Source organism: Homalodisca vitripennis, chromosome 2 (genome assembly GCF_021130785.1).
Source record: "Homalodisca vitripennis isolate AUS2020 chromosome 2, UT_GWSS_2.1, whole genome shotgun sequence".
In the NCBI taxonomy this organism is placed as follows: Eukaryota; Metazoa; Arthropoda; class Insecta; order Hemiptera; family Cicadellidae; genus Homalodisca; species Homalodisca vitripennis.
The window spans coordinates 201,805,495-201,829,390 of NC_060208.1; the positions used below are offsets into that span (position 1 = coordinate 201,805,495).

The following is a 23,896-nucleotide window of genomic DNA, read 5'->3' on the forward strand; positions in this document are numbered from 1 at the left end:
TCACGCTACGTAATATCCGAATTTTAAAGGACAGACGTCCTTAAACTCAAATGTTCTTTAAGTCAGGACCTTCAGGAGGTCCTGACGAAGATAATTAGTGAACCAATAAGTTTTTCTAACGCGGGATAATTTTCTGTTTGTCAAGAGTTAAGATCCAAAGATGTTATAGCCGAACATAAAATTATAGCGTGGATTTGTTAATAGTCCTTATTCATTGAAGAAAATACTTCAAATATCTAAAAAGGTGTAAAATGCAAACACTGTATAATTTGTTTTTTTTTAACTCTGAAACAAGCAATTAATGATTGTATTAGTGCCCGTGAATGTTATTGTCTACAAATATACAACGTCATGGAGTTTTGCCCGTTCAACGAATAGGTTATTCAAAGTAAATGCATTAAATTTAAATTCGGCAACGATATAAGAATTAATGCCTTTTAGGATCGTGTTTAACACGTTCACTGCGACATACACCTTAGTGCGCTTGCTATCTTATGATACTACTACTTAACTTTACCGAATGTGTGCAAATAACACACTCGAACATATGCACCATACTTGTCTACCTTCACCAATTTCTGGAATTCTGACCTTCTTTTCCAATTATAGACAGCTCTGATTCACCCACAGAGAGTTTATAGCACCCACTAAATGATTATGACTAATCATGATGGTTTAGCATGATTGCGATCTCAATGCATCAGTCTTACAGTAACCGATTCAGAAGTTGTTGAAATTATTAAGGTATATTCATACGTCTGAAAAGCACGAAAATTGTTTCATTGGTAATTTTTTAATTATCGGACACGTTACTCTTATGCATAAATAATAAGTGAACTGTTTAAGTTTCACTTTTATTAATACTTACAAGAAAACAGGTGACATATTAAATTTTATCTTTTATCTAGTGCCAAAAATATTAATTCAGTCACCGGTACAAGCGATAAAGTGATTTAGAAGAGATCGCCTGTTGTCTGTCGTGAGGAATTTTAATCACTAAGAGATTTTAACTGTATTTCAATTAAGTTTTTAATGCAATAATAACAAAAATATTAATTGAATATTTCGTAAATTAGTGACAATTTACTAAGCTCTCGATCATGCAGATGCTTCAATCAGAGAATGAGTAGCCTACGTCATTAAACCTAACTTAACTTAGTTCCATGTAAGAGAATATCTCCAGAGTTATTACAAAATCGTACTTAATGTGTAAGTGTACGATTAATGTACGCTTAAGTAGGCGTGCCAGCACACCCAGCTAGAACCGTATAACTGGTTCTTACACATTCAATACCTACGATTTTGTAATAACTCTGGAGATATTCTCTTACACGAAACTAAGTTAAGTTAGGTTTAATGACGTAGGTTTTTTCCTAGAATAATTCTTCTTCGGATATTAGAGTTAATAATATTGTGAAATTTCGATATTAGAGATTAACTGGTATAATAATATTTTAATTGATTTCGTTATCAACCCATGCGAATGAAGATTGCATAATGATATAGTAAGCAATACAATCAACATAAAATTTATCACATAAATTAATGTATGTATGTAAAGTATATTGGTGCTATTGCTTAAAATGGGATACAAATATATGACAGTGAACAATCTGTAATAACTATTAAACCATTATTTGGCTTTGACAAAATACTTAAGAACACATTACAAAGTTTCTTAGGTGGGAAGAATATCTTTACAAAAATCTGTTTGGTTTCGATGTGGACATAGTCATTGATAGAACAAGTAAATCCTTTTATTCAGTGTTTGAAATATCACACTTGATATAAAACAAGTGTGATATTTATTAGTTAATTATCCGAGAACAAGCAAAAGATACGAAAAGATAAAGTCAAATATTGTTCGAAAGAATATTTATCTACAGAACACAAAAGGATTGAGTCTGGAATATCATGAGCTGTCTTAAATTGTGCAGAGATTTGTGTTTACATCAACTAAGGTGTGTTCTAGGTGAGTTTTAGAAATACATTTTACTCGGAGCACAAAACATTCAGAAGATGTTCGTTCTCAAGACACATGTAAATATTGCACTGATTAAAAATCAAATTCATCATTTACCTCAGATTTACGGAATATACGTTTTATAAACTAACGAATGTTTACGAGTCTCTCTTCTAAAAGTCTAATGCAGAGCGTCATCGTGATTGAGCAAAGTAAATAGCGCAGAATTTCGGAATAAAACTATTATAAAAGTAAGATATTCAAAAGAGCTACAAAATTTCCTAATTTTGGTAAAAGAAAATGAACAGGGTAAATTAAATGTTTTTATGGCGACCGATAAACAACTTTGGAAATGTTTTCACTATTTTTATATTTATTGTTAGGAAAACATTTCAGTTTTCTTGTCCGTAAATGATTATCAATTGACTATTTTCTACAGCTGTGTGCAACTTCCTCAGTCGCTGTTTGTCTCACAGATGGGAATTATCCATTGGGCTACAACGCGATGTAAAGAAGGAGGAACTGGAAGAGATAGCATTGTTGGTAAATCCAAGCTGTAAATGTTGGCAAAGATTTATAAGTACTTGTAATGAGGAATATTTTATTTGTTGTGGTGAGACAGATCCAAAAGTGAGACTAGATTGAAAGTTGCGCTCTATAGCCAAGATCATCTTATTAACCTCCAAATTTTTGAAGCCTCATAATCAATTCAGAATTATCAATTGGGTCACAATGTTTATATTGATAATATTATACATTTTAAAGTCCCTGTGTTTGTTTCTTTTGCTTTTACGCGTAAACTATTCAACCGATTGGATTGCAATTTTACATGAACATTTTACGGTCCCTGGTATGAATATGCCTATTCTTATTTATAAAATCCCTCTGGACTACGTCACACTAGTCTTTAAAGCAGCGAAAGATCCCATCTTGGTCTCTGATGTTGTGAAATATTAATTAAAAGATCATGTTTAATGTAGGCCTAATCAACTGTTATGTGTAAACATTGTTTTTTATTATTATTTGTTTACATTTATAGTGAGTACATTCTCAAAGAAATAACCATTATTTTTCAAGCATTTTTAGATTTAAGCGAATAGGTAAGGGTACTTTGGGATTATACCGACCACACCAGTATGAAGAACACAAAAATATAAAGTTATAGAAATAAACATGATAGAACGAAAAAACAACTCTTTAATTACAAAATTACAAACTTACAAGCATTTCCAGGTATTGTGATCGGTATTGTTGTCGCTGTTATCTTATCTTTCTCGAGAATCCCGATTACGGCAGGCCGCGCGGCATCACATGATTTGCACTGTACATAATTGTCTTTCCATTACAATTCAATTTATATTTCTGATCAGCCCCTCTAGAATTTGATATTTTACTGATAGGTACTATCTCGAGGGATGTTTTTCTTTCGTCGACAGCACCTTCGGTGCTGCCCCGCGCTGATGGCCGGAGGCACTCGCATTTTGGGTGGCGGAATGTGATCAAGAATAAAAACAAGTTTTGAGTGTTTTTTTTGAATAAAGAGTTTAGTTTTAGTTTGGTAATGTTTGTTTTTGTTGAATTTTTGTGTTTGGAGAAATGTAGAGGTAAAACACGGAAGTACAACAAAGCGACGCACCAGCTGAACGGGCGGCGAGACTCTGCAATCACGTTATCTACTAGACCGCTCGACTTTGACCTCTGTCTGAGGATGGGGAGTTGTTTGCGATAAGACAATTCCTGTTTTATATTGACGAAGTATTGTTCTACGCGAATCTAGTAATCATTAAAAGCAAAATGTCGAATAACGATTCATGTCTGGGTGTGGTCGGTATAATCCCAAAGTACCTAGGTAAGTACTAATCTACGTTAGAAAATGTCCTAAAGGTCAGAATTTGACTCCGAAGACTCTCTTTGAAGCGGTTGACAAGAACTATGCTAGATGAAAGTTCGCTGTACAGTACTGTACTTTTGAACTAATGTACCAATTCCAGCTCTAAATGTTCTAAAATATTAATAATGTTTTTCAATTTGTAAAGAAACAAACGCGTAATGTCATTGTTAATGTACATTTAACTGTTGATTTTTATCAAATATTAAGTTAAAATATAAAAGATAAAGTTACTTTCTAACGTTTACTACAAATTTAAGGACTGATATAAAACCCATCATAGATCACTTTTGACGGAAGTAGACTTCTATTGTCTGTGATATATATTGTCTTGATCGAAAAACTAGGCAAAATCAAGTTTGGAACAAAACATAATAAGAACAATTACATGGCTACATTATAATGGCTATAAATATACACTTTTTTAAAGTATTTTCTTGATCATGGCAGCATGGCAAACTCTACATTCACATCGGAAATATACTTCATTCGAACCAGTAGTGCTCATACAGTTGAAAACCTACGAAATTGCGTGCGAAGCCGCGGGTAACTGCTAGTCATTTTCATAAATATGGTTCATGAAGCGGCCCTTCCATTACCTCACCTTCATTAGCTTCTTTTTCATTCTTCTGGTTTCCAGAGAAGATTCAATAAGTAGTTTATTACTAAAGCTACGAATAACATTGAGAGTTTCCTCTAGAGCGTCTGCTAATTCCCAAAGCCAACAAAAATCTACATCACTTCTTATCAGATTCCAATGTCTGACTTGTATCTTCACACGCTTATTGCCGCGCAGGTTTCCAGTGAGATGCGGTCAGAGTGGACATCTCACTTTCCCTAACGTATGTCATACACTCGGGTCAAAGTTCATAGCTTTCTCAAACCATGATTGCCCGTAAATTACAAATGTCTGGTTCTCGACTCTGTCGCCGCTTCAGTAATGTTCGGTAATGCTTTCGGTCGTGAGTCTGCTCACAACTTCTTTGTTCAGTAATATATTTACGGAGTGGTGGCATTCTAATCAAGGACCTCTCATATCAGAAGTTGTAAATGATTACCCCATTGACGCTTTTTATAAACTGACAATGACAATATCCGACTCAAAACCTTACTCTTTATCGTAAAAAAATTAGAAGTAGTGTTTATAAACTACATACCTGTAATTCATCCTGGATGAATCATTCTGAACTACATGTGCTTTTTCTTGACTAGCTTTAGTAAAATCAACAAGAGCTTGTTAATTAAAACCTGCACGTGACACTATGGGTCTCATAAATGCGCTGTCAAACACAAATAGGCACGTCGCCGCTCAGTTTATCACAGCGTGGACAGTTCTGGGCATACATGATTTGAACTTGCGCTATTTCTAACTCAAGTCTTAAACATTACGGTCCTTCCAATCCTTCAGCAAAGGTTTCATGATTACAATAAATGTAATGCATCATCCAGAATAATTGATTATATTATTATGCAGTCTTCTGCGTTGTATTGAAAAGCATTTTTTTATAGTCGGTAGCACAATTTCATTAGATATTTAATATTTACGATTTGTTTCAGACGGTTCTGGTGAGCGTGGCGGCACTGGCGGCCGGGATCACGACAGAAGAGCGGCCGACTCATGCTCAGAGTAGGCGGATACAGGCAGCCCCCGGGCCCAACCACTTCTACAGCGGCAGACAAGCGAACCGGCGAGTGAGGCCGAGTCTGCCCGCGCCCCCGTACGCCGTCCAGATGGAACCGTTGGTGCAGTACTCTCAGCGAGACCCTCTGTACCATCAGCGGCAAGACCTGGCCAACATCACATCTCACAACTCTATAGAAGAAAAGGTTAAAAAAAAAAACGGATTTATGCTAAGTTTTCTCTCGACTTTTGTAAAAAACTATTCTATTGATTACAGCATGTTCTGTTTCCGTCTAGGTTCTTAGAGTGGATCACGATCAAGAGGGAACCAACCTGAACGAAGCGTACGGGCACCCTTCTGACTTCCACAACTACCAGCAACACTACTACCGAGAACCGGAACCGATCATTGAAATCATCATCAAGGAGTCGAACGAGACACTGCCCGCCCCTCCTCCGCCTCCGGTACTTCCGGTGAAACCGACAAAGGAGCCGGTTCACGTGTTTTATGTCAAGTACAAGAAGAACCCGAAAGGGAAGGGCGAGGATGATATAATCTATGAAGCACCTATCCCGGCGATCACACCGCCATCAGATGAAGTGGAACACGACTCCTCGCCGCAAGTGTCCGATACCGTCTACGAATCTGCGAGCGTCGCTCCGCCTCCGAGTACGACTCTGAGGACTATTATACATCCTGACTCCGAGTTCTATCACGGCTCCAGTTTAAAAGTCACTTTTGGTGAAACCGAAGTGAAAACGCCCGATGCTGCTTATGAAGAGACTAATTCTCCTGAACCGTCAATCGCACTTCCTCATAAGGAGGCACAAAGCAGGGAGTCGAACGCTCACGCAAATGTGCATACTCCTATTAAAAGACAAGGCACGTACCAAACAATTCCTCAGGAAGTTTACGACCAAAATCCACCTAAAGTAGCTTCTCCTCCACAGTCGACCTTCCAATCTCCAGTGGGAAAGTTTCAACAAAACAACTTCCAGCAACAAAACTTACAACACGTGCAATTTCAACAGCCCCAATCACAACAGCAGAAAGTCAATTTTCCAAGACAGGCTCCTATTAATCAGCAGCCAGCATTTAGACCTCAGCACACAAGTGCGTTGTTCAATAATCAACAACAGCATCATCAACAGTTCAACCAGAGGCCCCAATTCCAACCACAACCCTCCCAGATCCACCAGAGACAAGTTCCAAGACAACAGAGTAACCCTTACTCAACAATACAGAGTCCAACGCAGAATAATCAACAACAACAAAGTGCTCAAAGTGCTCAATTTAGAGTGCCTTCTCAACAGTACGATCAAAGACCATCTCAATATTCACAGCCATTGAATAATCCCCAATCTCAAAGACAACTTTTGCCTTCTCAAGACCCACAGATTCTACACCAACAACAAATAGCCCAACAACAGCAAATCCAACAACAACAACAACAAGCCGCTCAAGGTCAGTTCCGTAATCAACCAATCAAAGTAACTAACCAAGATTTCAACCGTTACAATCTTCAAGGATTTCCAACTTTCCAACCACAGAATACACCCATTCCGCTTCCATCAAAACCAATACATCCATTGTATGCCCAACATTACCACCAACAGATTAACCTGGCTCAACAGCAGAGACAAAATTTTGTTCCATCAACGTATCAACCTCAACCTCAGCCTCAACCACAACAAGGAGTACAGCAACAGCATCAACAACACTACAGACTCCCTCAACAAACTGTTAGCATACCACAGCAACCATCTACTCCAAAGGTGCAATTATACCAACATACAACACCACGACCTCAACCCAGTATCGTTAACAAATACCAAGACAACCCTATCATTCCTAATTTAAGTGATGCTCAGGTTATTAAATCTATCTCTCAATCTGAAGAACATTTGCTACAGCCTCAGTATAATCAGAAAACCCTGCTCCAAAATAATCAACAAACTACAATTGATCAAATTAACCAATTAAATCAGCTCAGAAATCAACAAGCTAGTCAGCTAAATCATCAGTTGTTAAATCAGCAAATAAACCATCAATTATATCAGCAACAACAACAACAACAAACTCAACAGCAATTTTCTAATGACTTTACAAATCAACAACAGTATGTACCTCAAAATAACCAGCAGAGACCTGCACAATACTCTCATCCTAATCAACTGGTCAGCACAACTTCACAGCCAGTAAAATCAACATCTGCAAGTTACCAAACCAAGTACACCCAAGTGTATTCCCACACGCCTTCAACAACACCGACCCCTACTGAAGAAACTCCAACGACTACGACAGAAGATCCTGAAAAGGAAAAAGAAAAGCAGAAAAAGTTCAAAGCGAATCTAGCTGCTTTGCCAGATGAAGTTCCCGACGATATCAGGGAACAGTTGCTTTCATCGGGAATCTTGAGTAATGCCGACATATCAATTCTGGACTACGATAAAATTGGGGATATCCCAATAGAAAACTTGCCTCCAGAAGCACTTGAAAACTTTTATGGCGCAGCGAGCGCTCCAGTTCCAGCGGTTGTAGCTCCAGACAGCGTTCCAGCAGCATCAGAGTCAGAAGGTGTCGAGATGAAAGTGGTGCGATACGACCCATCTACGAAAGAAGGACAGGATGTGGAAGACGCGTACATAAAGGAAGATGCGACTCAAGTGGACTCAGTTATCCTCAATGACTCCAAGTACAACAGGTATGTATTCTTTAGACTAGTTCAACCATACGGAATGTTAGCTATTGAAATCTTAATAAACCACATACAACACTCAGATCAGCTTGATCTTTTGGATATATCTTTGCAGCTTTACCGAATATTTGGACAGTTAGTTTTAAGATATTACATTCTAAATATCTTTTGATGGTACATTAATCTTTTATTAGCCTAGTTTCTCATACTTGTGCTCACTACAGTTTGAATAACAATTCATATAAATTTAACATGACTTCGTTTATGAATGTCGATTGAATCTTTATAGCATAACATTTAAATAAAGTTAATATTTTGTTAGATAATCTTTTTGTGAGATAAAGTTAAAACTTGAAGTCCTCTCTATCATTTAACATCAAAAGGTGAGAACAGTTCGTTAAGTTTAATATGTACTTTCGGCATTTGGCGGATGTCAGGCTAGCGGGGCAAAACCTTTGTCTTTTAAGGCGTTACAGATTCAGATTTAACGAGACTAATAAGTAAAATGGTAACAATTTCAATATTATTTTTATTTTGTGTCTGCTATGCAAAAACACAAAACTGATGTAACTCATTACAAATTACAAAGTAGATGAGTTTTGAAATATTGTTTAATGTTAATTATTAAACTTTCTTTAATTTATTTTTTGTCGTAGAAAGAAAAATAGTTAGGAAAATCTGTTACTATTATTAAAGGTGTATAGGAAATAAACAAACATTTTAATACACTTTTTGCAACTACCTAAAAACGAGTCTAATAGCTATTAACGATACATTTTGTGAAGATTTTCATAATAATACAAACTTCGCATTCGTGATGTCGCAACTTGAAATTTAGTTTATTAATTAAATGTGTCTGTTGCTAAAAACATCGTTGTTCAAATGTAAATATAAAAAACTTGATTTGTAGCAATTTTAGCTTTAATTATGAGCTCAGTAGGCGCGACAGTGATAGTGAGGTGCAATCAATTTTGAGTGAACTTACAGATTTCGGTGATTAGTACAATTCGTTAACTTATCGTAATAATGTGTGTTCCAAAGAATTAAGACAATAATATTACAGCAACGAATGTGTTATACACACTCAAAAATGACCAACTACTATGGTTTTTTCTACATTACCACGTACTGAAACCAATATTCCCATAACTACTGTAAACACGCAGAGAAAATATAAACTTTACACCATTACACTCATATTTTAGTAAAGCTTATTAGAGACCTATACATTTCGACACACGTAATTGTAGAAACCTAAGTTATGTTAAATTTTTCGGGCAAATATTTAGGCACTTAAGGGGACTCGGATGGGCAAAAACATTTTTTTTACCGAAAATTGTTTTTTTTGTGATTTTGTATTCCCTGTTTCATTCTTTTTCAGAAAATACTTCACTTAAGATTTTCTGATGGTTAGTTCTTTTTTTATAGCTGTTTTTCTAAAGAATTGCATAGAGATTTTGACGTGCAAGTACCAGAGAGCGATGGCCAATAAGGAGGCCTATGATCATAAAGATCATTTCCACCTGCCTAAAGTTGTAATGGACAAAATAAAACCTAGATCTTGATATAATATAATATATAATAATAAAAACAAAATATTTAGGAACTTGGCTTCACCAGACCTTCTAAGGAAATGTTTACACGGAGGTACACAAAACCCTAATGAATCCGTCAACAACATAATTTGGTCTCGACTTCCTAAAAATACATTTATGCTAAGGTCAACCCTTGAACTAGGTGTATATGAGGCTGTTGCTTGCTTCAATCAAGGTAATATTGTGAGATGTTTATCTTTAACAATTAGGCTACAAGCCTGGCAACAATTTGGTCAGACAAATGAAACAGAAAGATGAGATCCGAACCCGACAAGCTTTTCGAGGAATTAGAAAAGAAGTGCCGGCAGAGGGCAAAATTAACCAAATTAAGACTGGAAGAGTTGCTTGAGGAAGAAGAGGATCCAGATAATCCAGCATATGCCCCTGGACACTATTAACTGTAGTTTGTTTTTGTATTTTTATAGAGTTGGTTACAATGAACTTCAAATGCGTTTTCTGTAAAACTATGTTTTTTGTTCGATAGGTACACTTTTCTCAAGAACTGTTATAGGTAGCCTGTTGATTCTTTTTTTAATTTGTTCCCTAAGTAATAATCTGCATTTTGAATACATATTATTGCCTTATGTTCAGTACTTAATTTTATACATCAGAGTAAATTGTAATTTTTTATGATATTTTTTTGCATAAAAAGAAAAAAAATGTCACACGTTTTTATGAAAAGATTTTTTATAAACCTGTATTCAAAATGTTAAGAAAAGTACAAAGAGCAGAATAAAAAAAGAACTAACTGGCTACCATTTATAGTTTTTAAGATAATGGTACCTAAAATTCATCAAATTAACATTGCGGGGATAGGCCCATCCGACTCCCCTTAATAACTTACTTTTTAAGTGTTGCTTTAAAAGAGTCATTCGACATGTTATGCTAAGAATGTCATGTTAAGTTTATAAAAAATGTGAGTCTGACTATAGTATGCAGAAAATAATGAAAGACTGATGAACCATCAAAACAGAATAATCGTATATCTAAAAATTATCAATCTTTCGTAAAGTTACACATATTTACCCAACCAAGAACAACCTGGCGTGAGTTATTACTCATATTCGGTAAAGTGAGACAATAATTTCTGCATGATAAGTTCTTTAATTTTACAATAAATCCTTTGTCATTTATCTAAAGTTCATACATAAATTGTACAAGAAACAAGAAAACCTGACAGGTTTCGAGTACTAAATCTTTAAGTTGACACTTATGCTTAAGTTAAGTTCATAGTCGACTTTCCTTCCAGTTTCATTCAACGTGTTTCTATCGGCAGCACGTTTTTAACAAATCTTGTAAAATGTGCACATTTATAATCTCTGTGTATGTTACAGATTATGTTAGGTTATAATCTTAAGTTGCGTGTAGTGTAAGAGAACTACAGACTGTTGAGCAGAATGTGCAATTGGACAACTCTGGATGAAAGTTGTGCCTAATGATACGCTTACCCCCTGAAGATAAAATGGGGAAGTATGGCTCATTTCATTTACGGTTTTAGGTTTTATTTGAATTTAAGTATTAAAATTGTATTTACTTTTTCTCAACTTCTTTTTACTAATCTTGTATCGAACGAACTTTCTAAATTATTGTTTTAATTTAACACATTGACTGCGATGCTCGCTCATTACTACTATTCCGGTTGTTATACAATCGATGCATGGGTCCGGTCACAGTGAAGGTTCTAAGAAGCCCAAAATAAAATGAAGTCTATGTGTTGATTGCTGTGACCGTAATAGACCATTATGAAAAGGCCCTGAATAATATTCATACACACGCGTGGCAAATCGCATAAACCCCCAACGTCGCGTCGTGGTCACAACCATCGATGGCTACCTGACCACCAAACTGTGTTAGCCTAAAAACTGACCGAAATTTTCAACCCACTTTAGTATTGGAGAGATCACTAATATTATTAGTTTGACCAATAACTGCTAGGAGATACCAGGTGAATGTGTTCTTGGTCGCATTCAATCCATGTGACATCCTCCCGACTGATGTATTCTGGATAGACAGAAACTGACCGTTTTGTAGCATTGTATTAGCTATCCTCAAGTTGTTATTTATCAATAGTTGTAACGTGACAACATCCTCCCGACTGATGTATTCTGGATAGACAGAAACTGACCGTTTTGTAGCATTGTATTAGCTATCCTCAAGTTGTGATTTATCAATAGTTGTAACGTGACAACATCCTCCCGACTGATGTATTCTGGATAGACAGAAACTGACCGTTTTGTAGCATTGTATTAGCTATCCTCAAGTTGTTATTTATCAATAGTTGTAACGTGACAACATCCTCCCGACTGATGTATTCTGGATGGACAGAAACTGGCCGCTTTATAGCATTGTATTAGCTATCCTCAAGTTGTTATTTATCAATAGTTGTAACGTGACAACATCCTCCCGACTGATGTATTCTGGATAGACAGAAACTGACCGTTTTGTAGCATTGTATTAGCTATCCTCAAGTTGTTATTTATCAATAGTTGTAACGTGACAACATCCTCCCGACTGATGTATTCTGGATAGACAGAAACTGGCCGCTTTATAGCATTGTATTAGCTATCCTCAAGTTGTTATTTATCAATAGTTGTAACGTGACAACGTCCCTCCCGACTGATGTATTCTGGATAGACAGAAAACTGACCGCTTTATAGCATTGTGTTAGCTATCCTCAAGTTGTTATTTATCAATAGTTGTAACGTGACAACGCCCTCCCGACTGATGTATTCTGGATAGACAGAAACTGACCGTTTTGTAGCATTATATTAGCTATCCTCAAGTTGTTATGTATCAATCAATACTTGTAACGTGATAACCCCCTCCCGACTGATGTATTCTGGATGGACAGAAACTGACCGCTTTATAGCATTGTATTAACTATCCTTAAATTATTATGTATCCAATTAGATTTCGTTGTAACAAGAATCCATATGCGAGTGCAATAAATTCGCAAAATTAAAACACAATGGTGGTGGAGTTTGCTGAGTGTGATCCCACACCATTTTACTCATCTCTACAGTTTTATTTAAAGATAATCATGAACCTCTCCTTCTGCAGGTACCTGCCCCTGAAGGTAAGCGGGTCAAACTTCCCACTTCCTGACGAGTCAGTGTTGGCGGGCCGCCGGGTGAACAGTGTTGTGGTCCTGGCTCCGGTGGACTACGATTTCGTGAAGCAGGCCGAAGAGGAAGAGCAGAGAACTGGGCGTGCTGCTCCAGTGCAGGTCCAGGGCGTCAGGTTCATCGCCGGCAACATCCTCAAGAACCTCATCAAGGACCCTACGGAGCAGAACTACAAGAGCTGGCTCGCTAAGGAGAAGTCAATACCCGCCGATAAGCAGAGTGTAGTCTTACTTGTGGTTTCGTAAGTAAAGAAATTGTACTAAAACTGCTCAAATAGATGGTGTCATGTAAAGTTTTTTTTAAATATTATGGTTTTTGTTATTTGACTTTTTCAACAGACACCATTTTATTAATATTACAGAAAATTATACAACTATTTGTTTTTATTTATCGCTTATCTATTCAAACATGTTTGTCAAATTTGATTTCTTTAGTTGAACTAGTTCTAGATATATTTACAAAATAGTGGCTAGCGGCTAAACGACATATCTTTCGACCTATATTTATAGAACTTTTTTGCTTGAAATGATGAATCCACAGAAGTTGGTGACACCCTTTTTGTGAACACCCTTTATCAACGATATCGTATCAATATATTCACGAATCGTAACTGTTGTGATTTACAATTAAAACAATTTACGTCTACAGAATATTTTACTTTTATTCTCAAGCCATACGCAGTTGTCATTCAACTGTTGCTTAAGAGCTGGTTGTATTGAAACTGCTTTGCGTTTTACCCTATTAAAGACAATACTATACTGCAGGCGCTTTTACTCCCTTATTATTGCTATTTTTATGTAAGGTTTTTCGTTTTGAAGACGCTATTAATACACATCCAAACTTTTTTTTTTCTTTTAAGTGGATGGTTACGTGCGAAAATGTTTGGGATTTGTTCTCTCAATAATAACGATACTGAAAAAAACTAAAAAGCATTACGATGCATATTCATTATATAATTTTTTTTAAATAAGATATCCCTTAAAGTTCTACGATTAAAATTAAGATCGTAAAAATGTTTGTAGTGCAACATTTTTCGTATGGGGCTAAAATCAGGATGGCTTTTTACAATTTTACTGTATTTTGTACTAGGTTTTACGTTTAAGCATTAGTAGCAACGGTGTTTATTTAGTTAAAAAAATTTTTTCCTTTAAAATGCCCCATAATAGGCTACAACAACTAAATGTTTTGTTTATATTCTAAATCTATCGTATTTTTTAAACTCTTCTAACTCCCTTTTTTGTGACAGCAGAAACTCGAAGAAGCCAGAGGACAAAGAGATCTACATGTACGACATCGGCTCGGAGAAGCTGTCAAGACTTCGGGGTGAGCTGAGCACAGCCTTCGTGGAAGTGGCAGAGAACAACGCGAAGAGCCAAGAGCTGGACGATCTGGCGGACGTGGAGGGGGCAGCGTCTGCCTTGCACCCCGTCAGAGTCCCTCCTCCTGCGAGCGTCAGGGAGAAACAGGTGCTGACTTTCACATTCTGGAGGAAATTAACAACTAGTACAGCTTAATAAGAGGTTCTTGTGGTGATACTATCATAGGGAAACCTCGCATGTGGAGAAAGGAAAGATTTAATTTTCAGCGTTAAATAAACAGCGTAAACTTGTTCTCCGCTATAACAAGAAAGGAGCAAAACCCCATTTATTTAAAAAAACGTATCAAACGAAAATGAGCTATGTAGAATAATATCTGCCATACGATTGGAAAGTCCCAATATAGCGAACATTGAGAAAAGACGCTGCTATTATAGACAGAGGCAAGTTAATAAGTAAACCTGAAAATTGTTTGTTTGAAGGTTATTTTTGACGATGGAAGGGTTGTGAAGGAAACAGGATTTTTTCCGGACATTTGCCATCGTTCAGTAAAACAAGAAATCAATAAACACTACGTTTCGAGATCTGCAATCTGATCTGATTCTGACCTGAATAAGAGATCAGATTGCAGATCTCGAAACCTAGTGTTATTGATTTCTTGTTTCACTGAACGATGGAAAATATCCGGAAAATCCTGTTTCCTTCACAACCTGGAAATATTGAACAATATGACGACGAAGGTCAATTCTTTTTTAACATCACAAGCATACTTGTGCTGTGTTTCTGACCCGGTAAAAGCCTCAGGAGCTACTAAACGCAATCAAAATTCAAACATAACATTTATCATTCTGTCACCAATCAAGATGTAGGTTTATTTAAAATTCTTTTATCCCTTTGGAAACAGAAATCTGCTTGACTGGTTGAAATCTTAATAACCGCTCCAAAGTTATCACCAGTGTATCACCATTAAGCTAAGTTTATTACCGACACAGTAAACCAGTCTTTTGAAGAAAGACAATATCTAAACAAAGTAAAGTATACAGCAAAGAGATCCACTTGTAAACCTGTAATAATGTAATCAACATGCCGCCGATGTTGGTAGCTGAGTGATTGCGTCTTAGATTGTTACATCTGGGTCTTCAGCTGAATCCCAGTTTGAGCAAAACATTTTTGAACACTAACAGATAATCGTCTGAGTGTAGACTGGAATAATGTGACCAACGGGTTCTTGCTAGAGCTTCAAAACTTCCTAAAAATATATAGATGCTGAATTTTCAAGTCTTGTTGTAGGTAAAAAGCATAATAGATTGTTTGGTAATAGATTGTTAGTATTTTTATTAAAAAAAAAAAAAAAAACATTATGTGTGGGAGTTGTTACTGTAAAACTGAACAGATTCAATATTCAAATAAAAAAAATATATTCCAAAAACATACATGCAAAAATTGTAAACATTTATAGCTATAGAATGTTTTTTTTTTTACGAAGAATAGACATCTTTAGTTGGACAAGAGTCCATGTACACCATGAATTGTTCGTGATTCTAAATTTAAAAATCAAAACTCGACCGGTTTATTATAAACATTGTAAACTATAATAATTTGTGATTAAAACATATGGACAAAATATAAGGACAAGTTAGTTACTCTACAAGGTATTTAATCACAAAAATATCGACCGAAATCCTAAAGGAAATCCGCAAAACAGGTGTTAGCATCTCACTGTACGAGATTGTTTTGTTGACGGCTAATTAATATATCAAAGATTAGTACAAATTTTCTACGTAGATCGTGAATATTTAAAAAGTAAAAAATAGCGAAGAAAACTTGCATTAAATCAATCAAAACATTATAGTATTCCTTAAAAACTGAAAGTGGATGGATAAAAGCTCTTGTTGAGTTAACTTCTGGACAAAAAATATGTTGTTTCCTCTTCATCATCATCATCTTCTTCTTCTAGTCTTCTTCTTCTTCTTCTTCTTCTTCTTCTAATCTTCCTCTACATGGCTTTTGATCAACTAAAAAAATCACTTTCCTTCTGTTGACTTAACTAAGATGTTTTACTAAGGGTGTTCTTTAATCTGTCACAAAACAAATGTCTTTCTTCTTATTCCTATTTTGATATATTATGTATCCTCTTTCTCTTTATCATCCTTCAACGTTGATATAACTTTGGTCACATAAACAACAACTGTCCATACATCTTCCTTGGATGATATGTATCTGTGCTTCAGTTTCTTCCAGCTAATTATTCCAATTCAAATGACTTTATGATAATTAGACCAATTGAATAATTTTTAACTCTTGTCTCTCTTGCAGGATACGCTGGAAACAGTGAAGACTGAGGATCTTGTAATGGCAGCTTCAGAAACAGATGAAAACATAGTATATCAAGCGCCAACCATCAGCTCTGGCTACAGCAAAATGGCGGTCCAGTGAGACAGTGTTGCCATATCTCTAAACTCACGATACCACGAGCAGGTGGTATACTCCTGAAACGTGGTCCAATAAAAACACACTGCCACAACCATAATTATGAGCCGTTTATACAACTCATAATCTTCAGTGATTTATAAAATAAAGTAGATTTTTAGTTTTTAATTTAATAACAAAATTAGAATTTTTGTTTACTGATACAGCGTTCAACAAAACATTTGAAATAGAGACTGTAATAGTAAGTTGTGTATCAGTATTTTTACGCCAAACTTGGAGGTTCATTTGATACTGTGCTTTCAAGGGTGTGAGCAAATGGTCGACTGAACCTCTTTATCAAACCCAGGTATGTTATTATAACTCTGTGTAATAAATTAGAAGCTAGCTATATTGTGGTTGGTTTCTACTGAAACATCACTATAAGTAACTAAATCGCCATTAGGTCTTGGGGAAATAATACTCTTCAATGTGTATTGAATATGAAAAAGTATTTCAAATTTGTGTAAATAGCACTGTATATTAGGTCACTACTGTTATAAATATTTACGTTTTAACTTGTACTGTTCGATTTCTACAGTTTTCACACTGGTATATGTAAATTAATTGTATATTTTCCGGTAAAATATCTCATCAGTTTAATACAAGATATTTTTTACAACTGTTACGGAACATATTAAATACAACCTTTCCTTATACGTAACAAACATTGTACACCTCCTAATCCTTCCAAAATATATGGCAAACATTAGTAAACCATGCAGATTACCAATCCAATTTAAGATTATTTTTATATGAAACTTTGTATGACTAACCGTTGTGAATAGGATTAATTTGCGGCTGGTATAACATTTTAAAAGGCGCTTTCAACAATTAAACTGTTAGTCTTTTGGTTCACCACTCAATCAAAAGTTTAGAGTCAAATTTCATGAATGAACTTGAAAACCGAAACAGCGTAGTACTTTTGAACCATTTACTGTAAGAGCATATTAAATGACCGTAATAAACAAAACTTTAGATACATGTTAACAAACCTATATAAGAATAATATAAGTGTGGTATAATAACGAGTTAAAAGTGTATAAATCGAGCTTTCAGTTAGGTTATCTCAATATGCCAAATTTAACGACAAAATTGCTAAGGTAATCTTCATCACCTCAAAACAAGCTCGTTGTTCCAAATTTAGTGGTTTAAATTTTAATTATTTTCATCGTTATTTCTATTGCCCAGCAAATGTGATACACCTTAAGGGTTGAAGTTCATAAACAATTTAAGGTTATGTTCGGTCAAGATTTTGGGTTAAGTAGTTATGTTATCGTCATTAGATTTCTTACAATTACTCTATAGCAACAAAGCATTGCGCAAAGCCGCCTTCTTTGTCACGGTTAGTTCATATTTTTTTATTTATAAATATTTTGAGTGTGTTTTTTATGACTACAATGTTTTATTATTGCTGATACACCTCGCTAAAGAGACTAAGGTTCGAAACGATAAGTCTTGAGTGTGGTATTCTCTCTTCTATGCCCAGTGAAATATCTGTGATACAATCTTTCAAAACGTATACACACTTTACTACAACAGCTTTAACTTTATAAACTGTGACTTTAGTCTATAATAACACATAAATACTTTATAACTAAATGGTTTTTTGTTAACTAATTTTTCATGCATTGATCTTTTAAAGTTAGTATGATTGAATTAAGTAGTAAAATAAGATTAGGTATGAACAATTTTAGTGTTTTATTACGGTCATACAAAATTCCAATTTTGAGATTTGTAGATAAATATGGTCTTCTATAAAATTGCTCAAAACATTCTGATTTCATGATTTTAGTTTTATTTCTAGTTGTATATTTTTTACTATTGTTAAGTGTAACTGTACAGATTATTTTGTATAGCTTTATTTTATAATAAATAAATATTTTAATAATATATGGTGTTTGCATTGTTTCTTTCCCCAAATGAACAATAATATTATAGTAATGTAATATCCGCTTCTACATAATTATAAAGTCCATCACTATCGTCATAGAGGGTTTTGTCGTAAGTTTTCAAAAATATACTTAAGTAAAGTATTTTGCAATGTCTTTAGGATGCTGCAGTGTATATTTCATATCTAGGACAAAATTGTAACTGAATCACGGACATTTTTCATCGTTATGTATTAGAACGACATATCATATGTTTCGAGAATTTATATATGCTAAACATGGTAAATGTTAAGAATGCACCTAAATAAGTAAGCGATTTAAACGCATGGCGATGTATAAAAACATGTACATACTAAAAGTTGACAGCAAAAGTTTTTACGTCAATATCGTAAACATGTAAGTCAGGATTTGTTTAGTTTTTGTACGTATATGTTGTGTCTTAGGATTTCGGACGTGAAGAATAGAACAGATACTACCAGATCATTCTCATAACGTAATCATCCCTGAAGATAACAATAACGCACATCATAAATGTTTAACTACTGTAGGTTAAGCCAGAGAGCAACTTCTACTTCACCATAGCGCACGAGCCAGGAAAATGCCAAAAGCCACACATCTTTTGGTAGTTGTTATCGCCGAGGTGGAGCACGAACAAAGCAATCCAGGTGTCATAATTTACCTTTCGTTACCTACGATAGTCATTCAATAAGTAATGAGACAAATTAACAAAAACTCAAAAACAATTTATAAACATTTTGTTACTTTTCAACATAGTCCCCAGCAATACTGATACACTTGTCATATTTTCTACTATTTTTTAAATGCCCTTGACATAAAATACTTTAGATTGGTGCATTTTACTACATTTCATAAGTCTCCTCTCAAAGATAATTACCGATAGAATGATTATAATATTTAATATATCAAGCACCCCACGCTTTTTACTCTAAATTAATTTATTCTGTTAATAACTCAAATTTTATTTTGAGGTGATTGACTATGAATGATTGTTTTACCTTCTACTATCATAATATAAACTCTTTGTAATTAAAAATCATTTTCTATTTTTTAGTTTGGTTAGCTATAAAAGCGTGTTTTTTTTAGTTTTTTTAAACTATTATTTTACACTTATCTGTTCAACAGTGATACGCCTATTGTTAGGAGTTAACGCGTCAATCCGAGATTCGAAAGGAAGACCTAACTTCGACTCGTCGTCCACTGTGTTGGTCGTTTAGAAACCAAAATATGTATAGCCACTTTTAAACTGTTCTGCGCAATTTAAACGTTTGATCGATTCAAAATATTGTCTCCAAACACTTTTAACATTCTTTCGTGGATTTACAACCTTTCTCACCTTCCGCGACTAAAAATCTGATCGAGTGGACTCGCCATTTTTTTAAATCTCATTTAAGCCTCAGCGTCAGCTATGCCGGCTTCGAAGTGCACTGGCTTTTAATTAATGTACAAAGTACATGATTGTACCTCCCTGGGATTTGAACCCGTGACCTCTCGGTTAGAGAGCCGAGACTATAACCTACTCGCCATTGCTAACTGAGTAAATTTGAGGCTATGATTATAAAATATGATTGATCAGATGTCATGGCAAGGTTGCCAATTTTATGTTTTGAAAGTGTCGTATTGACTAATTAAGCCGTTTTTGAACAATAGTAATTTGTCTCGTTACTTATTGAATGACCCTCGTAGCACCAAACTGTAATAAAGAAGAGGGATGGGAAAAGGTGCGAAGTATCCAAGCGTAGCTGAGACTGTAGAAGGATCCTCGCTATCAAGTCATGATATAAGTGAATGTATCTTATTTGCTTAGGTCTCGACACCGTCTTGAAATCCTTACAATATGGCACTTCCTGATAAGAATCAGACATCTGGGGAGTAACACGCATTCCTCAAAATAAAATTGCTGTAACTATCTTAATCATCCTTAACTTTGTCGGGCTAGTAGACAAATCACTGTACTTAGTCAGATTAAGTAGCAAGTTCCTGTAACACCACCACTTGATCCAGAGTTGTTTCAAAGCTCTATTTCTATTCTACTAGAAGAAGATTTCCAGAAAAATAAAACAAAGAAGTGACCTACTCCTGCTCGATTTCGAAACCCATATAGCATAGCCATAGGAGCATAGCCATAGGAGCATAGCCCTCTAAACAACTACCACGATAAAGCATTAGAGAATAGATGACAACGCTCTATCCTGTTTTATACTATATATACATGCGACTTCTCTTTAATTCTTAATAATTGCAAATAGTGTGATTTGTACATAGCAACAACACTAATTCATGGTGGCGTCTCAATTGATAACTATATATTGATAATTTACACCTACTCTCATAATCCTAGTCTAATAATACCACCCCTTCGTGCATGTTATTTTGACCACACAGTACTTAAAAGACAGTGAGTCATAGTACAAAAAATCTACAGTGCATTTACGGTACCGAATATCTAAAAACACATTGTTGATTTCAAAACATTAAACAAATATGTAAATATTTATAGTGATGTCTGAAAACGGGTATAAACTTGTTCCTTTGAGTAACCCCATAGAAAGAATCACAACACAGTTAAATCTGGGGATTGGGGGTGGCCAACCTAAAAAATCACTTCCACGACCAATCAAACGGCCATAAAGGTTATTAATTGTGTAGAGTTTGAAAATGTTTGGTGTTAAATGGGGAAGTAATATAAAATCACACGTTTAAACCTCTTCGTGGGACACTATGTACAATTACTGTGTACTGTCTGTATTTTTGTGTAGGATAATGTAGGAGTGTATTCTTGGATATATATGATTGTTTCATATTTTTCAAATATTATAATGTTACTGAAATGTTTTTAACGAATAGTGAATAATATCAAGCTTTCTCTGTTTTGTAACCATATTTGAAATCTTATTATTCAACTATGTACTTATACGTTAGTAGTTTCATTTTCGTAATATTAAGTCATCAAACTACGTACTTATGCAATTATAAGTAAAATAAGAGTTCTAATACATAAAATAAACGGCATAGGTATTTACATCAGCCTATAGAAATGCATATTTTCAGTCCGAAATAGAAAATGTTGGGATTTACTAAATTGGTATAAACAATAACATTAACAATTTTAAATTCCTAACACAATCATAATGTTTAATATTGGAGCAAAATACCAGCACATAAAATTAAATAAAATATTAATTATTGGAAAGAATATCGTATTATAGAAATTAAAAATTGCGCTACAAATAGAAAACCGAAACTACAACATCCAGTTTCCGGTGAGCTAGGGATGGTGCTACAACGCAAGAGTGCACTGATATAAAAATATTGTCATCAACCTTTAGTGTTGACTTTCCACTGTTCAGTTCTTCCTTTATAGCGTAGATTTTTATTCATGTAATAAAAAAGATATAATGGAAAGTTAATGTTAAAAATCATTGACACGATTTGATTTCAGCGCACTCTTACGTTGTAATACATTCATAGCTGGTTGGAACTTTTATTATTTAAATACTCCTATGAATCCTAATTTAATGAACAAAATTGTAAATGTATCATGTGGCAATATATTTCGATAAAGATCTCATTTAATACAATTTCTCTTTAGTCTGCCAGAGGCAGTAAAATTTTGAAGTGAAAACTTCTTTAGGCGCGTTGAGCGTTTTGGTAGAGGGTAAAATCCTCGGTTCGCGTCACCGACATGCTAATGATACTAACCTGCATGAAAAAGTCAGTCTCGCTGTGTTAAAACTGTCCCGGCGGAGTATGAAAACAGACTGCGAAAATCAGTGACCTTTACGGCTTCCTCTCGCGATTTAAAAGTGAAGCCAATGTCGTACAATTCTGTAAGATGCGTCAAATTAAAGCTCTTAATATTGGCAATCTATTGGTTACATTTTTAAATATTAAAAAAATTTCGAAATAATTTTGATTATTGTTTATATTTTACATAGCGTTTACAATGACAAGAAAAAAGTAGTAAGCGAGGATTTTTTTTTATTTTTTGGTCAGACAAAATTTGTCAGCGAGAAAGTTGTGTGAAAATAGATGAATATTTTTTTTTGTAATTTATCATTTTTTTATTGGAAGTTTAGTTTAGCCTGTAGTAGCGTATGAAGTGATGAGTGAACGTTTCTGCCGGAACTGTAGTTGGCGCATTGGCTCACTGATACCGTATTAACTCAATAAATTAGTTTATTGTGCAATAAAAATACCTTTACGAAAGAACCAAGTTAATTTAACTAATTTATTAGTTTTAAAAATATTGTGGGTTTAATTGTTATTGCAATTATATACTTTATCCGTAGCAATAACTGTATTATTTACAACGGTGTTCAACTCACTGTTGTTCACTCGGTGTTTACTCACTTGTATTCTATGTTTAACTAACTATTAATATTTAGCAATTACAACATATTTTTATACAGATAAATGAATAATGAAAACAACGAATATATTTTTAAACATTTTTAATATTTGTACGAATATTTGTATTTAAAATTTAGCATTATTCATTTTAATTATGTTTTTAATATTTAACCTCTTCGTCATGAAATGAGTATTATTACGGTATAAGATTTATCTTACTAGCGTGGTAAAATAGATTTATAGTTATTTGATAATATTTTTTCGTGGATTTTAAAATTGGAAAATTAAAAACGCGTCACATTTACAATTACAGATGTACTGCTACTATAACGTATTGTTAATTACTCTCAACTTAATTAATAGTTCCGTTTTCACTTCTATCGGCAGTCCCACGACTGCTACTGTTTTTTTTTTTTTTTTTTTTTCTGTATAATTGTGAACATGTCTCATGTTCCCAGGACACCTCGAGATTGGCATGAGCTATAGATTTGAAATTTTGCATGAAACCTCAGCTTGTTACGTGATACGTGGTGTGGCGTACTCCTACCTTGTCCTATATACAAATCGCTTAGAACTTTATCGCAAAACATTTCTGTCACATGAACTTCATTTAGATGCAAGGTTTATCTTTTTCAATCTAAACTTACTGTGGTTTTATCTTGTAAGCAAGGCCACCAGGGTGAAATTATTGCTTCTTCAGAACTTGAAAATTTTTATCCTCTTGAAAATAATTTACTAAAACGAGTCCACCTGAAAGCAAATCTCTTATTTTGTCTTATTTATGTGTGCTAATAAGTGATCATATAAGTAATAAGTACAATAGATAATTAAACCATTTCATTGTGTCTTGATATAAAGATTTGCTTTTATTTTAAATAACTTTATTCTTATTTTTATTATATTCTGTCACCAGCCTCACGTGGTCCTCACCGAATACACCGGTATAGCCTGGCATATATA

The 23,896-nt window shown here is 34.6% G+C and overlaps 1 protein-coding gene across 1 annotated transcript in view; it reads left to right on the forward strand.

Moving 5' to 3' along the window:
• The window catches only part of LOC124355268, a 57,256-nt gene extending 38,702 nt beyond the window's left edge, over nt 1-18,554 (forward strand). The window contains exons 2-6 of the mRNA XM_046806319.1: nt 5,409-5,678; nt 5,770-8,177; nt 12,827-13,132; nt 14,141-14,357; nt 16,524-18,554. Of these exons, the coding sequence (XP_046662275.1) occupies nt 5,409-5,678; nt 5,770-8,177; nt 12,827-13,132; nt 14,141-14,357; nt 16,524-16,643 (3,321 nt within the window). The 3' untranslated portion in view covers nt 16,644-18,554. The remainder of the gene's footprint in view (nt 1-5,408; nt 5,679-5,769; nt 8,178-12,826; nt 13,133-14,140; nt 14,358-16,523) is intronic.
• The last annotated feature ends 5,342 nt before the right edge of the window (nt 18,555-23,896 follow it).